This window comes from Equus asinus, chromosome 27 (genome assembly GCF_041296235.1).
Source record: "Equus asinus isolate D_3611 breed Donkey chromosome 27, EquAss-T2T_v2, whole genome shotgun sequence".
In the NCBI taxonomy this organism is placed as follows: domain Eukaryota; kingdom Metazoa; phylum Chordata; class Mammalia; order Perissodactyla; family Equidae; genus Equus; species Equus asinus.
This window is the reverse complement of record NC_091816.1, coordinates 25,737,419-25,757,323: the sequence shown is the minus strand read 5'-3', so window position 1 is coordinate 25,757,323 and position 19,905 is coordinate 25,737,419. Positions and strand designations below refer to the sequence as shown.

The window sequence follows — 19,905 nt, the reverse complement described above, 5'->3', positions numbered from 1 at the left end:
CTGCTACCCAAACCGCACTGCGCCAGCTCCGCGCTGTAGTAAATCGCAATTCGCTTGACTCCCTGACGGGTCTGTGAATCCGAGGGGTGGGCGTGGGGGGCGGAGGATGTCCCCAACCCTCAGAAAGCCCCTGCCCCACGCTGTGTCCTGCACAAGGTGGAGAAGTCATTAAGCCTTAGCTGGCAGGATTAAGCGAATTCACACCAAGAGGTGAATGACTGAGCTCGGGGACCTTCCTCGGGTGTTTTACTTTAAAAGAAGCTGCTTAGTAACCCGGAAGAATATGAATCGGGACGGTGGTGTAGACCTGGCTGGAGAGGAGTTTGGAACCTGGGAGAGACACTGAATACTCTGTGTGCAGGCCTTGCCAGTCCGGCAGCTCCTGGCACTGTCTTGCCCGGAGCCTGAGGTCTGGCACCTCCTCGGTGCCGACCACTACATAGTAGCTGCTGAATAAAGAAATGCTTGTGGAATTAGAGAAGATCCCGTTCCATCCCAGGCGCATCCAGGGCCCAGGAAGGCCTGGCCTCCGGGCCACCGCGGGCTCCCTCCAGCCTGCCCGCCCACACCCTCTAGGCCACGGCGGGACTCGGGCGGGGGGACTTCCCAGGCGGGGGCTGGACGGAAGACACCGGTTACAGGATGCGTGCACGTCCAGCTGTCCTGAGCCCCTGCAGCCGAGGCCAGCGGCAGAGGGGCCCCGGTGGCCGGCCGGGCCCCGCGGGTGCAGCGCCCCGACCCGGCGGGGAGGCTCCGGTGCCTCCGCGCCCCGGGCCCGTGCGGCGGGCGGCGGGGGGGGGGGGGGGGGGTGGGGACTGTCCCGGTCGCCTCTCAGGGTCGGGCTGGAGTTCCCCCGGCGGGCCGCTGGGGCAGGCGTGTCGCGGCGCTCTCGGACTGCGGGACCCGCCTTCGCTTTCCGCCGCGAGGCCCGCGGCCTCTGGGCGGAGGTCACGGAGGGCCAGGCGCCCTGCAGAGGCCCCGGGGGCGACGCCGCCCCGGACACGCTTTTAAGAGTTTTCGGTGCTTTTCACACTTTCCCACCGCCCCGAACCGCCCCGGGCTTCCGAAGGGGCTCAGGGCGCCGCGTGGGTAGCCTTTGTGGCCTCGCTGTTTGCTGGGACTTTTTCCTCCGAGGAGAGCCTCCCCCACCCCTTTCCTCTCCAAAGTCTTGTGGTTTCCCTAGAAGACGGAAAGAGGTCGAGAAGGTGCTGGAGACTGCTCTTTAGCTATCTTTCCCGACCCGAAACTCTAAAACCCCGAGGCGTTTGGCCAGAGGGAGACAGTCCGGGTCGAGGGGAGGGAGCGAGCCGTGCATTCCTGCGCGCGCCGCCCTCCCACCTGGTCCTCGCGCTCCCCTCCCCCGCCTGGCGCGGGCCGGACGCCCGGGCGCGCGCAGCCGGCCGGCAGCCGCAGGGTTAAGCCCTGGAATGTGGCGGCGAGGAATGTGCATGCAGATGAGCCCGGCGAGGGGAGGGGCGGCCGGGCGGGCCCGGGGCGGGGCGCATGCTAATCGCATGCAAATGAGGAGGCCCGTCGCCGCCGCGGCCGCCGCTCCGCCGAGCTTCCCGGATCCGAGCCCAGACGGCGGCGGCTCGGGCAGCCTGGGCGCCGCGACCCTCGGCGGCCACAGGGGGCCGGGGAGGAGGAGGAGGAGGAAGAGGCGGAGGCAGCGGCGGCGGCCGCGAGGAGGAGGAGGAGGAGGCTTCGCTCGCTCGCTCCGACGCAGACATGGTGGACTGAGCCCCGGCGGGGCCGAGAGCAGGGTTTCCGGAGGCGCCCCCCGCGCGTGGCCCCGCCGCGCCCCGCGCCCCGCAGCCCCGCGCCGGCGCCCGCGTCGGGTGCGGCGGCCGGGCCGGCAGTCGCGTTCCCGCCGCGTCCCGCGCCCGGTCCCTATGGAGGCGCCGCTCGCCGGCGAGGCCGCCGACCATGCCTAGGAGGGCCGGGAGCGGGCAGCTACCGCTACCCCGGGGCTGGGAGGAGGCCAGGGACTACGACGGCAAGGTCTTCTACATCGACCACAACACCAGGAGGACCAGCTGGATCGACCCCCGGGACAGGTGGGCGGCCGGGCCGCGGGTGGGCGCGGGGACCCGCCTCGGAAGCGCGGCGGCGGCTGTTGTCCGGGAGACCCGGCCGAGCGGCGGCGCCCGCGGCGCGGGGGGCGTGGGGCTTGGGGCGTCGCCGGCCCCGGGGCGCCTGCGGGAGGGGTCCGGGGGAGGAGGCGCGGACGGTCCGCCCGAGCCCGGCTGCGTCAGCCGGCGCGGCGCCCCGGAGGGGGCCGGGTGGAGCCGCCCCTTCCAGGGCCCCTTTGCCCACCCCCTTCCCGATGCCCCCCCCCCCCCCCACCTCCGGACCTTTAGACGCTCCGGGCCCCGAGGGGAGGTGGAATTGGCGGTCTGGGCTGGCACTGCGTGTCCAGTTAACGGACCCAGAGGGGCCACCTGAGCCCTGTTCCGAGGTCGCCTGCGCCTAAAGTTGGCCACATTGAGGTTGGAGGGCACAGTCGGCCTGGGAGGCGGGACGGCCCCGGGCCTCCCGGAGGAGGCCTGGGTGCAAGGTGGGGAGCCAGCCGGCCAGGCCACCTGTGGCATCTCTCTGGCCGTCCTTGGCTCCCCGCCTTGACTGCCGGCTCTTGACGGGGCGCGCCACCAGTCAGGCCGGAGGTCCTGGGCATGGAGGTCCCTTCCTCGCTGGGCCCTGGTGGTGGGTGTAGTTGGTTTTGCCCCTTAGACTTTAGAAACGCTTGTTTGGGATTTCACTGCCTAGCGTTAGTCTTCACCTGGAAACTTGAACTGACTCCCGGATCATGAAAGGGCAGATTCTGTTTTGAAGTAAGAGGTAGTGAAATGAACGTTGAAACTGAACCTTGGTTGTTGAGGAACTCTGACTTGAGCTTAGCGTGATTTCTTGTAGTTTTCAACACACTTTTTATTCCCGCGCGGAGGAGAAGGTAACAAAACCATGGTCTGAGAAGTTCAGGAGCTCGAGTTGAGCCGAATGTTCACAAATGTACTTCTATCTCGTCTCTTTTGACCCTTCAAAGGAAAATCTCTTAAACAGTATTTAGAATTACTATGGGAATAATAGGAGATCTTCCTAATTGTAAATGTGTAAATTGTCCATTAAGGAGGTATTCCTAGTTGTAAATTTAAATAATATATCACTAGGGATAATTCCAACATTTGGACTTTTATCATTTCTGAAACTTCTTCCCAGCTTTTTATGGAACATGGCCTTAGGATTTTATAACCCTTTCAGGTGCCTCTATTAAGCATTCCCCTTTTCTCAGTTTGAAGGTGAAATAGTGTCATACTTTATATTCTCACTTACTTTTATCCTAACTATATTCTTTTTGAAAGCTGTCAAAGAGCAATTATAAGAAAGTCATAAATGACATTATAAATTTATGGGACGGTCCTTATTAAATTATCCATGAAGCTATCGGTTTAGGTTTCGCTCCTGAAATGAGAAAGGGCACCTGTGCTGAGGTTCCATCTTGCCTCAGCCAGGCTGCCTGTTGCTGGCCTGATGAAAGTTATGACAAACATCACACCTTCACAGTCTCTCCAGACGTATTAGTTGTTGTCATAAACTTCACGCTCCAAGCCAGTTAGTGCACTTTGAAACTACTTAACAGATAGTAAATGTCAGTGAGGATGGTGTGCCCTCACCGCTCGCTTTTAAGGCACCTGTATAAATATTTGACTTTTATAGTTGTGTGGTAATCTTTCTGCTTTCTGATACTTCAAGTTGTTGAAATTGCAATGAATTCTTGAAATATTTAGGCATTTTAGGTTCTCTTCAGCTTCAGTTTACATGTCTTGTTATATTGCCTCACTTGTGTTTACCAACAAGGATTACAAGAATATGTAATGCCTGCGTAAAGCAAATAGAAAGTGAAATAAAACTATATGGCTTAGCTTATCCATATCACTACTTCTTAAACAAGTTAAGCATGTCTTTTATTTTAAGCTGTTAATGGATTAACAATTATTGAGAACTCTGTTTTCAGGAAACTGGGTAACCAGTTCATTTGATGGGGGCAAACATTTTTGACTAAGATGATTTGTCATTATTACTTTTTTCCTGAAGCTGATGGATTTTTAGGTATTTATAAATTTGGTTCTAAGACTCAGTAGTAGAGTTTTAGACTCAGTGTTAGAGTTATATAAAACTCAGTGTTAGAATTTTAAAAGGTATTCTGTGAGATCAGAGTCAACATTGACATATTTAGTTAAATTTTTTTTTTATTAAGATTTCACTTTTTCCTTTTTCTCGCCAAAGCACCCCGGTACATAGTTGTATATTCGAAGTTGTAGGTCCTTCTAGTTGTGGCATGTGGGATGTCACTTCAGCATGGCCTGACGAGCGGTGCCATGTCTGCGCCCAGGATTCGAACTGGCGAAACCCTGGGCCGCTGAAGTGAAGCATGCGAACCTAATCACTCGACCACTGGGCCGGCCCCTATTTAATTTAAATTTGATTGTAGGCTCTTTTAGGGCAACGAAGTGTCTGTCTCTAAGTCTTGCTAAATAGTGTAAGAGATGGTGGGAGAGGATATTTGGAGTAACTGTTAGCTCTTGTCAGTTTTGTTACACACTTAACAAACCTGTGGAAAGAGAGATGTTACACAGGCCCGTTGGAGTGTGCCCATTCTTCTACAGGATCAAATTACAAATCCTGAAAGAAAAGTGACTTCGTGAACCGTGGGTTTGCAGTACTTTTGAACTTTTAAAGCCATTTAATTAAAATGGTCCTGATGATTTTACCCAGTTGTATTTGTGTTAAGAAAAAGAGTTTTGTGTTTTTGATAGTCTATCAGAATTTGTGCAGTTACGTCTGATCGCATTGATAATTATACAGATTTAGTGGGGGAAGGCTGGGGGATTTTACAAGAACATAATTTCATCCAAGTAGTGATTTTAGAATACTGAAGTATTGTTTTGCAATACTTTTAAGCTTTTGGAGGTAGATGACATAATGAAACTTTGCCAGGACATGATCAGAGTTTTTATTGCTCTACCACTTATGAACTGAGTAAGCTTAGATGAGCTTCTGAATCACTCTCAACCTCCATTTTTCAACTCTAAAGTGAATACCGCCTACCTCACGGGGATTTTGGGGGCTCATAATTAGGGCCAAATAGTAGTGGTTGTAGTGTTGTCGTTCCCGTGTAGGAACTGGGTGGTAGTTCAGGTTATGTCTGACAATAGTTGGTATACTAGCACGTTTTTCCTCTGTGTTTACTGTCACAGCCCATGTGCTGAGCTTTGGAGCTGTGATCTCGTGTTGTTCTCCCATTAGTCCTAGGAGGCAGGTGCTGTTGTCATCTTCCACTTACAGATGAGGAAACTGAGTCACAGAGTGATTGCCATTGCTGTTAAATGTGGAGCCAGGACTTGAAGCCAGATAGTCCGACTCTAGAGCTGGTGTCCTTGATCGCTCCCCTAGACTGCCTGGACGCCTGGATGTGCTCAGGGGGTCTCTGGGTGGAGTAGACCCTCCTTGCCCAGTGTTGATTTTTCAGGCTGATCGACCAGTCTTTTCTGATCTCCAAAGCTTCCTGTCAGCCAGTTATGTTCTGTTATCCCTGAGTTGGCCGCACTTAGGGTCTGGTTCACGAATGCCTTGGGAGAGCGAGTGGGGACCCATCAAGTTGACCCTCTTGCACCACAGTGCGGGTCCTGGTAGAACTTGGAAATTCAGTGTACTCTTGGGCATATTATAAGTTCTGTTTGGCGGAAGTGTTAAGGGCTCTGTCTCATCCCTGAAGAGATTAAAATTTTGCTATGGCAGTTTTGATTCTGCCCTCTTCCTGCCCCCTCACTAGTCCGGAGGAGATCTCTCCATCTGTGATTCCTTGCTGCCATTCCACGCCCCCCCCCCCCCGCCCCCCCCACCATACAAGGGCCTGTTCCTCCTGAAGTGTGATATTCTGCAGGTCGACTCCTTCTTTCATCTCTATTTTGTTCACCATGGACACCCTTTGACTCACCAGTTGGTGTTTATGGTGGGCCATTGATCATGGCCAAATGGTTGGGTGCTTTAAAAAAACAAACTATGTTCAACATGGGTGAAAAAGGTGGGATAGATTCCTTGTCTCTGGAGGGGTGGGAGGCTAAGGTGAGCTGGCCTCAGAGACGGTTTGAGTGGTTTTACAAACTCACGGTAGCATTCTGCTCCTTTTCTGTCCTTGGATCGAGTGTTACCCAGAGATACAGTAACTTGTCTAGTTGAACTTACAAGATTTACCACCAGAACAAAGCAACTTTACATTAAAACTTGCTGATAGACCATAATCTTTGGTTTACGGCTGGGGTCAGATGTTGAGCAGCCTGTACTTTCTATTAAGGAAAGAAATCCTGGGGGATAGGGAGGGTGACAGTGAGGAGGAAGAGGATGTCAGCTGGGCGTCATTGATGACAAAGTTAACTTTTGGCTCTCCACGTCCAGTTTGTGGCACGTGTTTAGGATCTTTCTTTCAAAGTCAAAGCAAGGAACTTTGCTAAACCTGCTCTAGAGTGTAAACTCCTCAAGAGACCGGATTGCTAATTCCTGCTTTTTTGTCCTCGGTATATGGTGGATGTTAACTGAATGTTGGTTGGGTCAATTGATGGAGAAAGTTGTTAAATTAAGGAAAGAATACTAGTTGAGCTGCTCTCTTATTTCCAGTTTCTTATTGTTGGGCTTTCAAAAAATATACCCATAACCACCAACAACCAGAGAGTATTGGTTTTCCAATTAAATTAAAAATAATGAGAGAATTAAGCTGCTACATTTTGACTAACAGTATAAATGTGTGAATTACTTATAAGAGGAAAGAAAACAAAATCAGCCCTGATAGTCTCAATGCCAGCTCCTATTGTCATAGATCTCTGGAAATTGTTCCTCTCCAGCAGGCTCCGAGTCTGGGTGCCAAGTGGCTACTGTGAATTATTTGAGTGATTACAGTATTTGAAATATGGAGAGGTTGTTAAAAGAAGGTTTTTTAAAAAATCACTCTGGGAAGCACTAATTTAAACTAAACTATGCTGTCTTCCAAAAATTCCCAAAGAAATATTTCTTGTTTTCAACAGAGTTTGCTATAGTGCTTGCTGGAATGAGCTGTAGTTGCTTGGTACACAGCTAAGATTTCTTCAGTGACTTTAATAATCCATAGTTTGCAGTTTAATTTTGTTGAAAGACTCAGGACAATAATTGCTTTTTCAAGGAAGGCTATTATTTATAAATAAGTAATGTTTTTTAGAGCTGCAGATCGCTAAGTTGTCGAGTTACATAGTCAGCCATTGTGGCGTGTGGCCTTCGGGTAAGCCGGTGTTTAGAGCTCACGTGGGGAAGCCCAGGCGCGCCAGGAAAGGTGTGGAAGCTGCCCGCAGCCTGACCAGGCCGGGCACCGCCTGCCTGAGCAACTGGGAGATGGTGCCTTGTAAGTGGCGCTTTCTTACTTTTTTTGAGTGAATGTTGTAGGAAAATGATGCCACCACTATAGAAGGGTGAGGCCAGCTTCATTTTGCTGATGTGGGAGTTACCGAGGTGGTAGGAAACAGTGTGAGCCCTAAGACAGTGTAAATTCCTTGAGACAGGGCCTGAGTCTGTGCCTGCTCCGGTCCTGTGAACTTGATTGCAATTGGTTGAACTGATTTCTTGTTAGAATTTTGGACTAGTTTCTTCACCCATTTCTGAAGTTCCTGTTATTGGAGAAATTACCACAGAAGTATGTAGTCTGGGAAAGGGATTTTTAAAGGCACAGTATATATTTAAGTTGTGGGTTAATAATGATTTGCCAAATATATAGGTTCAGAATGTTTTCAGTGTCTTCAGTGGTTTTCCCCCAATTATTTGTTTTATTTTTTTGTTGACATAAAAAAATCACGTAACATAAAATTTACCACTTTAACCGTTTTAAAGTGTACAATTCAGTGATTTTTAGTATATTCACAGTGTGCAGCCGTGACTATTATGTAATTCCTGAACATTTTTATCGCCCCTGAAAGAAACCCTGTGCCCATTAAGAGCTCATTCTCCATGTTTCTCCACCCCTGCTGCCTTTGGCAATCACTAATCTACTTTCTTTCTCCATGGTTTTGCTTATTCTGGACATTTTATATAAGTGGAATTATACAATGTGTGTCTTTTTTGTGTCTGGCTTCTTTCACTTAGCATAATGTTTTCAAGGTTCATCCATGTTGTGGCATATATCAGTACTTCATTTCTTTTTATGACTGTGAATAATATTCCATTGTATGAATATTCCACACTTAGTTTATCCCTTCATCAACTGATGGGCGTTTGGGTTGTTTCCACTTTTGGTTATTATGAATAAGGCTGCTGTGAACAATCATGTTTAATTTTTGTATGAATATATGTTTTCATTTCTCTTGGATATATAATTCTACTTCTAGGTATAGTAGAATTGCTAGGTCATATGGTCATTCTATGAGAAATTGCCAAACTACTTTTCACAGCGGCTGCGCCATTTTACATTCCCACCAGATGTCTGAGGGTTCTGGTTTCTCCACGTCCTCACCAATGCTTTTTCATTTCTGGGGTTTTTCTTATAAGCATGTCTAGTGGGCACGAGGTTGTCTCTGGCCGTGGGTTTTTTTTGAGGAAGATTAGCCCTGAGCTAGCATCTGCTACCAATCCTCCTCGTTTCGCTGAGGAAGACTGGCCCTGAGCTAACATCCATGCCCATCTTCCTCTACCTTACATGTGGGATGCCTGCTACAGCATGGCTTGATGAGGGGCGCCATGTCCGCACGTGGCATCCAAACTGGTGAACCCTGGGCCACCGAAGTGGAACGTGTGCACTTAACCACTGCGCCACCGGGCCGGCCCCTCTCGGGGGTGGTTTTGAATGCATTGCCCTCTACAGAGGGTTTCGATTGCCTTGGTTAGACCCACTCTTCCCCTGTTATTCCTGCCTTCAGACCTCCCCACTCTCCCCACCTTTTTCTGTCCTCTCGCTTCTTACTTGACCAAGAAAGAGTCAGGGAAGAGAGGTTAGTTCTTTTTAGTCTCATGTTGTTCTTCCCTTTCTCCTATATCTGAGTGCTTTGAATTATTTTAATACTGAAGTTGTAGATATAAATTAATCAGCAGTTTTTATCGTGTCAGCCAGCTGGGTGCCCTAGACTCCAGGAGATGTAAAGATGGATAAGATTTGGTCCCAGCTCAGGTTGCTTACCATCTAGTTTGTGTAATCACCATGTAAAAAGTGAGAGAAATGTGGACTCTAAAAAATAAAACAAACAAACCAGAACAAAAACGGACTCATAGATAGAGAACAGACTGATGGTTGCCAGAGGAGAAGGGGCTTGGTGGGTGAAATGGGTGAAGGGGATCGAGGAGTACAAACTTGCAGTCATAAAACAAGTAAGTCGCGGGAATGTGCTGTACCACACGGGGAATGTAGACGAGAATATTGTGTTAACCTTGAATGGTGACAGATGGTTACTAGACTTACTTGGTGGTCATTTTGTAATGGGTATAAATGTCGAATTGCTGTCTTATACGCCTGAAACTAATATAATATTGTATGTCAGTTACACGTCAATAATAAAAAGAAAAAATGGAGTATTTGAGTATTGTCCGTTACATTTTTCATTGTCTCTTTAATTCAGCCTAATGGTTACCTTCCTCCTTCTTGATAGGCAGAGGAAGAAGCTTTGAGAGGAATTAGAATATACTGGCAAAGTACATATTAATTTTTGTCTTCATCTCTAATATGATATGTTGTATGAGGCATAGATGTGAGTCACGTAGATAATGAATCATAATGTGTGTGCATATGTATATGGCCAGCTTATTCAAAATGATTTGACATTTAAAACCTTTAGCTAGTTATATATGGTAAGAATTAAATTCATTTTTATTAATTATTTTTTAAAAGAACACTTGGAGCAAACTTGACAAACATTGCCTCAGCCAGTTGATCAAGATAAATATCAAGCCGGCCCAGATGGCCTGGTGGTTAAAGTTTGGCGTGCTCTGCTTTGGTGGCCTGGGTTCGGTTCCTGGGCGTGGAACCACACCACCTGTCTATCAGTAGCCATGCTGTGGCGGCAGCTCACATAGAAGAACTAGAAGGACCTTCAACTAGAATATGCAGCCATGCACTGGGGCTTTGGGGAGGGGGGAAGAAAAAGAAAAATGTCAACAGTAATAGGTCATGTTGATGTACCCTTGATGTGATGTGATGACAATGACACTTTTTCTTTGTGGTCTTTCTCCCCCCCAAAAAAATCATAACCCCAGTCAATCATGAGAAGAACACCCACCAAATCTTAATAGAGGATATTCTACAAGATATCTGACCAGTACTCCTTAACACTTTCATTATAGCGAAAAACAAGGAAGGTCACAGCAGAGAGGAGCCTAAGGAGACGTGATGAGTACATGTGGTATGGTATCCTGGGTAGGACTCTGGGACAGAGAGAACACATTAGGTCAAAGCTAAGGAAATTGGAGGAAGTATGGGTTTTAGTTAATAATGTAGCAAGATTGGTTTATTAATTTTAATAAATGTACCATTCTATAGAAGAAACTGAGGCTATGGAAACTCTGTAGTAACTGCATTTTTTTTGTAAATCTAAAACTGTTCTAAAAAGATGTCTTTTAAACAAAATTACAAAAAAAGACAGAACCGTTGGAAGGGTTTTTCTTTAGTCAGCGTGTGGCCATACTATGTAATTATGGTGTTTTGGTATACGTGAAAAGCAGGAATGGGCAAACTATGGCCCAAGGGCTCAGTCCCAGCCTGCTGCCTTCTTTTCTTATGGCCCTCTGGCCATGAACGGGTTTTATGTCATTAAAGGGTTGTAAACAAACAAAACCAAAGAAGAGCAGGTGACAGAAATTGTACGTGGCCCACAAATCCTAAAATATTTGTTCTCTGGCCTTTTGCAGAAAATGTTTGCCAACCTCTGATATAAAGTGAGATGATAAAGTCTTTAAAATATTTTGTGTAAACATTTAAAAGAAATATAAAAAAATCTTATATGATAAAATAGCATGTTTATCAATGATCATCGATCATTTATTTCAGAAATAACTGGGACTCTGGGCACTGTGTAGTATAAAAATGAATCAGACGCGGATGCTGGATTTGAGGAGCTACCTTGATTTGTCAATCACTTTTCTTCTAATGAAATGTAGCGTGTTACTTAAAGTTTTCCAAACCCATTCTTCTCTGAAGTAGCTGGAATTGTATATAGGGACATGAGAAAAACTGGCAAAAATGAACTTTTGGAGGAACCATAGCTTTTTGTTTACAGTTTACTGTTGGGAGTATAAATATTACAGTAATCTATTTTAATAGTTTCCTGTGATATATTGATAGTATTTATAAAATCACAGAATTGGTGATGATTATCAAGTAGAAAATAGTTCCACGTGTTGTCTTCACAAAGCTGGTGACTGTCACAGTTAAGGGTATTCCAAAGATGTGTGAAGGGCTAAAATTGTTTTGCTCTGTAAATAATTTTTCTGATACTGTTAACTCTGCTGTCAGTAAGGAAATCATGGTTCTGAGAAGATATTAGTGAGTAGTGTTGAAAATGGAGCCAGCCGGGAAGCGGGCAGTCGTGGAATAACAGAGTTAAGATTTGGGACCATCATTCACTCCTGTGACATAGCAGGGGTTGCAGTGGTCCCAGTGGAGTATTTGAACGGAGGTTTACATTTAATGTACTTTGGTCTTGCTGGGGGTGGAGGTAAGAAATTTAATTTTAAAGAAATGTAGACGTTATTTTGATTACTAAAACAGTGACTTACTTTTAGCTAAGTAAGTGTCGCTGGTTTTTCTGTACAAGTGAGCGTGTGAGAGGTTGGCCGGCAGCGAGTTTCCCTTGCTGTGATCGTTGCTTCTTCTGAACGTGCTGTTTTCTCTCAAGGTGGCGTGGGTTGGAGTGGTCACCAGCTCTGCATGTGAGTGCTGACAACAGCAGTTAAGGTTGACTTAGAGATGTGTTGCTGTAAACTCCTGATTAATATCCTGATAGTGATAGACCGCGGAAAATGTGTCGTGTACTTTACTGACATTGTTCCATTTTATAGGATGGTAATTAAGTCCACCAATACTCAGTAAAGTATAGAGAATGGTAGACCACGTTTACTGCGAAAGATTTGAAGAGCACACAGTTTCATTTAGTGCAAAACTTTGCTCTGCAGTTTTCCATAGGATTATGGTTTATAATAGAGATAAATTAAAATGCCAGTCTTCTTCCTTTTAAATTGTGACGGTGAAGGATGTGTGGAATCCGTGTTGTACGTGGTGTCCCTGGGTTAGCAGTTTGTCAGCTTTTAGGTCTAGGTTTGTCTAGGTTTTTTAGGCTGGTCAGTAATTCTGTCCACACTATGTATTCTTTCCCTTTCTGCTGATTGTCAGGGTGTTTGAACTTGTTAGAAACAGATCATTCACTTTCTCCCCTTGTTGCCTCCTCTCCCCCTTTTCTAAGCGACACAGCTCGTGACATTTCTCAGAGGACAGCATGTCTATAAACCAGTATTTGACTTGGCTGAAGGTTTAACATAGCATTAATGCCCTGCTTTGCTATTGCAGCTCCAAAGACACAAAGCTAACGTGATTGTCTGATGCCCCTTTCAGCCCCCTTTCCCCTGCAGGTATTCCTGTAGAGTGTGTGCAGATACATTCTTGAGAGATTTCCTAACGTCTCCTGCTTAGGGAGCATCTGTGTGTCTGCATCACTAATGTTCTCATCAAACTGGTTTCAAGTCAGCCGAGGATGGAGACTTGCTTTGCCTGTGCACAGTTCCTCTGTGCTCTCTGCTTAGGCTGCCTGTCCCCCCAGGGCCCTTAGGAACATTCAGAGCCCAGTACCCATGTAAATGAAATGTAAGTACTTGAAGGACCCTTGCTTTCTTCCAGCAGCCTCCATAATCTGTCCCCAGTCTGCTTTTACTGACTTAACTCCCTAGTCATTCACTCACTCATTTATTCATTCAACCATTTGTCAGACACGTATTGAAAACACTGTATGCGAAGCACAGATGTCTTGGGGACATAGCATTGAATGAAACAGGCAAAGGCCCTACGTTCATGGATTTTATATTGTAGTTTGGGGAGACAAATTATAAAGGCAGTTGTGAAAGTGTTCTGATGAAAATAAACACGGTGAAGTGCTAAAGGGTGTCAATGGGAGCTCCTTTGCCGGCAGGGTTGGGGGGTGGGGGTCAGGAAGGACAATTCTGAGGAGCTGACATTTAGCTGAGACTTGAGGAAAAGAAGGAGCCTCTGGTGTGAGGACCTGGGAGGAGAATAGTCCAGCAAGAGGGTAGGGCTAGGCGAGAGTCCGAGTGCTGCACTGTCCAATGTGTTAGCTTCAGGAGTATGTGGCTATTTAATCAAGATTAAATAAAGTTAAAAATTTAGTTCCTCAGTCTCACTAGCCACGTTAAGTGCTCAGTAGCTGCATGTACAGATTAGAACATTTCCATCAGTGCAGAAAGTTCTGTTGGACTGCACTGTCCTGAAGTGCTAGGGATGTTGGTGTGTTCAAGGAACTGAAAGGCAGCCAGCATGACTGCAGTGCAGAGACCGAGGGAGGAGGGTCTTCCGAGATGAGGCAGAGAGGTAAGAAGGGGTCCGATCATGTATGCCTGGGAGACCATCAGCATTTTCAGGGCTTTTGCAAGCCGTTGGAGAGTTTTGAGTTGAATGGAGGAATGATGGGGTTTGTGTGTGTGTGTGTGTGTGTGTGTGTGTGTAATATGATCTTATCCTTTTTTTCCCCCCTCCCCAAAGCCCCAGTACATAGTTGTATATTCTAGTTGTAGGTTATTCTAGTTCTTCGGTGTGGGATGCTGCCACAGCATGGCTTGATGAGTAGTGTGTAGGTCTCTACCCAGGATCTGAACCAGTGAACCCGGGCCCCTGAAGCAGAGCATGAGAACCTAACCACTGGGCCACAGGACCAGCCCCTTTATCCATTTTTTAAAAAGAGATCACTGCTCTGTGGAGAAGGAATCATAGAAACTATTGCAGTGAGATATTCTAGGTAGGAAACAATCAGATCTTGAATTGGAATGATGGCTTTGGCAAAGGAGAGCAGTCAGGGGATTGGGAATATGTTTTTTAGGTAAAAGTGAAAGAACTTGCTCATGCTTTGGATATGGGAGGTATGACGAAAAGAGAGGAATCAAGGATTTACTGATTTACCGATGGGAAAGACCAAGGGAGGAATATGGTTGGTTGGTATCCAGTTGAATCAGTAATCTCAGATTTATAGGTCTGAGATGCTTATTAAGACATACGTAGGGAGACACCTAAAAGGCAGTTAGATATAGAGTCTGGAGTTTGGGAGACAGCTCAGAGCTGGAGATACCAAATTTGGGTATACACAGATAGTATTTTAAACTTGTGGGATGGGATGAGATTCCGGGGAGAGAAGAAAAAGAAGAGGTCCCGGTGCTGAGCCCTAAAGCATGCCAGTGTACTTTAATGAAACCTTGTTGCAGCTAAGATGCTTTGTTTGTTCTCACTGGAACATATCTTATACATCCCACCGCTGGGTTAAAGGTGACGATGACAAAGCTGATGATGGTGATGATATAGGCAGCATCTGTTGAGCCTTTCATGCATGTCATCTCAGGCTCCCTGAGGACAGGTAGTGTGTCTGTCTTGTTCACTGTTGTATTTGAGTGTCTAGTTGTGTGCAAGCTCTTAATAAATATTTATTGAATAAATGAAACCTTGGATAGGTACCATTATTGCCCCCATTTTAGGAAACTTATAAGACTTAACAGGTTAAGTTACTTGTCTTAAGGCTGCAGAGCTGTTTAGCAGTGGTGGCAGAACTCAACCCACGTCTGTCTGATTTCAAAGCTGTGCGTTTGACTATGTGCGGCTTCTGACTATTGCTCAGAAGGCAGTTGGCCTCCTCTTTGGGGTTGGAAGTATAGCCACCCTCGAGGACTTAGTGAAGTTTCATCACCTGAAGCTTCCCTTAACAGCTTAGCCACACATACTCTTCCAGTGCCTCAATTCTTACGGTGCTTGTTTTTAGCATCTTTATTAAAACTAAATGTGTAGTGTTTTGACTCTTCAAGTTGAAATATTACTTTTTCAGAATTTAAAAAAAATTTTTCCATGCTAGTTGATAGGCTTCATTTGGTCAAGTCATGCACGCTGTTATTTCTTTATGCCCCCTCGCAGGACACCCAGCACAACGTCTTGTGTGTATTAGGTGCCAAAGTAAAGCCTAATCTGATTCTGTCACTTCTGCCTTATGCCAGTGCTCTAAGTTCCTTCATAGGCTGGGATCTGATATGCTGTAAATCCTCTTTATCCTTGTCTTTGGGTTCTAAAAGCCCTTTGACCTTGTACCACAGCCTTCTCCCAATCCAGGCTTCTGTGGAACCATCTCTTTCCCAAATGTGCCACCTGCACCCCCATGTCCCCTCCCCCGACTGAGGACAGGTGAACTGATTATTAAGGATGGAGAATTTTCAGAGCGATAACACTGAGTCCCAGCTCTTCCAGATTCTTTCCTAGAGCTCGCTCTTTTTCATTGATTTAAACCCTGATGGGTGACCTATTGTGTGAGAATGCCTTGATTTCACCACAGATGTGTAAATTACAGACCTGGATTTTAATTCTTTTTTACTTTGACTCTTGTAGTTGAGCTTAAGTCTTGGAGGAAAAATAATCTCTTCCTGTAAATTGTTGTGTTGTAGTTTGCTTTGCACTGCTTAGATTTGGATTCAGGCTCTAGCCTTGCTCAACGGGAAGTGTAAGAGGGAGCATGGTGTGTTTTTGTCTGTTTTACTTATGCCATGAAACTCACCTGGAAGAATACAAGCAGTCACTAAAGTGGTGCTTATACAGGAATCTTTCAACTTGCACATTCCTTGTCCTGCACTTTTTTTTTTTGTCTTGTCATGGCTGAACAGTGTATTGTGTATCTGCTTCTATTTGGGAATCTAATATTCTTACATTTCTACTTTTGACTTGGTTTGAGATTCAAGTTTGTGAGTTTTAAATAAATGCTTAGATTATGCATGTGAAAAATCTTTTGTTCCTGTGTTGCTATGAGCAACAGTTGTTAACGTTAACCTTCCTTTTTTAAGGAAATGTGGACAAATAAATATATGAATTTTAACAGGTTAAAAAGAAAGTCACCATTTAGTGTTGTGAGTGTTCTGCCTATAAAGTAGATTGTTACTATGACCATAATTATCCTGGGGAAGGGAAGAATGCAGTAGAAGTGAATAATCATTGGACACGTTGACAAAACATTCCTAAAATACTATTCAAATGAGGAAAGACTTTATGGGGCTGCAGCTAGTAGCCCGCGTTGAGTCCTTTTAGCTGGTCGTCTGCCTGGGTTACTATTGTGGCCGGAAAGAAGCTGCGTGTAGTGGTTTGCATAGAAAGGCCAGGACTTATCTGAAACTTTCCAACTTTTTTTTTTTTCTTTTTAAACCTTGTCTGCCATCCTCCCCACACAACACTTTATCTCATTCTTGAAGACTTCTTTTGTCCTGATGGTATTTGTTTCATTGCTTTCCGCCCTCCTTCAGCCTAGATTTTACTGACTCCCGGTGATTGCTTAGACTTGCTGTTTGATTCTGTTGTGTGATTTTGATTATGCTCCTTTGTGCTGTCTAAACTAGCAGTGTTTACCTGAATTAGTGTGGTAGTAAAGGACACAGGTGGGTCCATTGAAAGAGGATTGAGGGCATTGGCCTGGCCCTGCTGTAGAGGCTGCTTGATGGGTTTCCGTGAATTCACCCTCCAGAAGGGCGCTAGGAATTTGCCTGGATGAGGAAGCCAGCTCCTCAGTTAGAGGCATGAGGTCCGGGAATGGTCGGTTCAGGAGTTTATAGTGATAATGACATTAATTCACTCTCTGAGAATACAGGACTCTGCCAGGAGACGCTCTTTGTCCTCTTGCTGTGTTCTCGCCTCTTCCCCAGCTCACTCCTGAGCAGGACCCCGGAGTGCTAGTCCTTTACACAGCGTACAGGAAGGAAGCGTCACTTTCTCCTTCAAGATTTCACAAGACCCTGCGGAGCCCTCCACCTTCAGGAGGGGTGTCAACCCCTCCTCACAGTTGCATCCCTGTTTTAGCCATGCACTTTGTATGTTGGAAAACAGTGAATTCTTTTTTTAAACAAAAGTCTTATTTTTTGATTTTGAAAATTTAAATTGGATTTTTGTATTTTTTGTCAAGATGCCGGTTTTAAAAACACAGATACAGTATTGGGATGTTAATTCTAAAAGATATTTTGGTGATATAAAATATAAGAGTGGGAACTTAGAATGAGCGTGTAGTATTTTAGATGGATATTGACTTAACCCATGAAAGAAAGTTTTTAATGTATAAATCATAGAAGGCCATGCCTTGTGGATACTAAGTTCATTTCCTTTCCACTATTCTCAAGTCTTGTTCCAAAGTCCATCTTCAACTCCCAAATTCTTTATTCTGATATTCATCCATAGTAATAATTATGTAATTCTTAAGCAATCCATCCAAATAACTTGAATTTGTTTGTTAATGGATTTTAGAGAAAGTCACTATGGAAATAGAAGTCATCTAAATCTCTGGTTTCATCAAGATAGCAGAAGGGGTGTCCTATCTTTGGAGATGAAAAGTGACCTTTGCATGTATAGAAAGGATGTTTTTACTACTTTAAGACTAAATCCGTCTAAGTTAATTAGTAATTTGGGGACTCAAAAACAGAAAAGCTGATTTTCCTTTTCTGATCTCGAAGAAGAAAATGAAGAGTCTGTTTGTTGGAAAGCCAGTTGTTTTAGAGTTTTCAAGGTCACAAGGTCAGCTGCCTGAAAGAGTGTGTATATATATAAATTTTATTGAAAAATACCACTATTCATGCTAAATAATCGTGGCACGCACCATGAAATACTATCAGTTGATAAAAAAGATGTACGGGTGCTGAAATAGAAAGATCTCTGCCCTGATTCCGTTTGATTTGAACCCCGCGTGCACATGCTCACGTACGCATATATGCTGACGTTTGTCAGCTAGAATGGTCTTGAACAAGGAATCTCTATTAGTGGTTCCTTCTGGGGAGTGAGACTCCAGGTAGGAGGAAAAAGACGTGCATTTTATGTAATTCCTTTTGGGCCACTTGAATTATTATTATGTGCATAATTTAATGTTTATTTAAATAAAAACCCTCTTTACAGAGAAGAAAAAGTTCAGATATTTCATATTTATAACTAAAGAGTATTAAAAAATCATGATATCCCTAAATTTTCATTCCTATTTAATATTGTTTAATTTTACCTTGTCTGCATTTTTAGGGAAATTCTCCTAAATTCCTCTGGCTTAAGATGAATGGAACACATAAAACAGATTTTAAAAACTAACGTTGTGGAGGAAAACAGTGCAGTTGTTGACGTGGTAATTTGTTGTGATGGCCATTGCCCTAAGATAGAGGTGGAAAAATGTGACCTGTTGGTTGTCAGTGGAGAGGACATTTCCAATATCGACATATTTTAGTTTTTCCAGGTAAAATAGTTTAAGTGTTATGTACTTATCTGATTCAGTTACAAAATTAGTTTAAAAAATTACACATCTTATGCAGTGAACATTATCTAAACGTGAAATATCTTTTTTCTTTGGTTTCAGTGAGGACTGGCCTAAGGCAGTGGTTGGCAAACTGTGGCCGGGGTGCTGGGTTGTGTCCACGCCAGGTTATTAAGGCCTGTGACTGAACCATGGGTTTTATATTTTTAAGTGATTGAAAAAAATCAAAAGGGAAATATTTATTTCATGACATGTGGAAATTATATACAATTCACATTTCAGTTTCCATAATACAGTTTTGTTGGAACATAGCCGCGCTCCCCCATGTCCGTGTCGTCTGCTTTCACGCTGTAGAGGCAGAGTTGAATAGAGAGAGGGAGACTGTGTGGCCCGCCAAGGCTAAAATATTTATCATCTGGCCGTTTTTACCGAAAGTTTGCCCACCTCTCAAATAAGGTAATATAAAGGAGAGTAGAAATGCGTTTATTTGTGGGGAACTGTTGATTACATTAAGCCTTCTTGAGAAATCGTTTAACCGAATAACTTTGCCTTACGGGAGCATGTGTATTGGGTCTGTGGCTCTATGTGTGTAAACCAACCTACCTCCTTTTCTTCTCTTTCTCTTGGCTTACTTTTTCTTATTTAATATAAATTTCATTTTGCTACTTTAGTATCTTCATAAGCCCCCATCGATTGAGCTCTCAGAATTGAGAATCATAATAGTATCCCAGTTATTTGTTGAGAGCCTTGTATGTGCTAGAAGTATGGTAGGTGTGCTACCATACTTTTATCATAGCCTTTTTAAAATTGTCGTCAGAAACACATAACATAAAATTTAGCATCTTAACCATTTTTAAGTGTACAGTACAGTAGTATTAACAGTATGCACATTGCTGTGTTACGGATCTCTGGAATTTTTTCATCTTGCAAAATGAATTATATCCATGGAACAGCTCTACTTTCCCCTCCCTGCTGCTGGCAGTCCCTGCTCTACTGTCAGTTTCTAAGGGTTCGACTTCGATACCTTATAAAAGCGGAATCATGCAGTATTTGTCTTTTTGTGACTTTTGTATTTCATTTAGCATAATGTCCTCAAGTTTCATCTATGTTGTTGGCTGTGACAGGATTTCCTTATTTTTTAAGGCTGAATAATATTCCATTGTATGCGTATGTCACATTTTCCATTTGTCTGTTGATGGACATTTAGGTTTCTTCCACCTCTTGGCTATTATGAATAATGCTGCTTTGAACACAGGTGTGCAAATATCTCTTTGAGATCCTGTTTTTCCAAGTCTTTTGGATATATACCCAGAAGTGGGATTGCTGGATCATATGGTAGTTCTAATTTTTTTTTTTTTTTTTGAGGAAGATTAGCCCTGAGCTAACTGCT

The 19,905-nt window shown here is 44.8% G+C and overlaps 1 protein-coding gene across 2 annotated transcripts in view; it reads left to right on the top strand.

Moving 5' to 3' along the window:
* Positions 1 to 1,753: 1,753 nt before the first annotated feature.
* The window catches only part of WWC2 (WW and C2 domain containing 2), a 209,296-nt gene continuing 191,144 nt past the window's right edge, over positions 1,754 to 19,905 (top strand). The window contains exon 1 of one of the 2 annotated variants that reach the window (XM_044760694.2): positions 1,754 to 2,057. In XM_044760694.2, coding sequence (XP_044616629.1) covers positions 1,927 to 2,057 — 131 coding nt within the window. In that variant the 5' untranslated portion in view covers positions 1,754 to 1,926. The remainder of the gene's footprint in view (positions 2,058 to 19,905) is intronic. The other variant, XM_044760695.2, reaches the window with a different exon arrangement.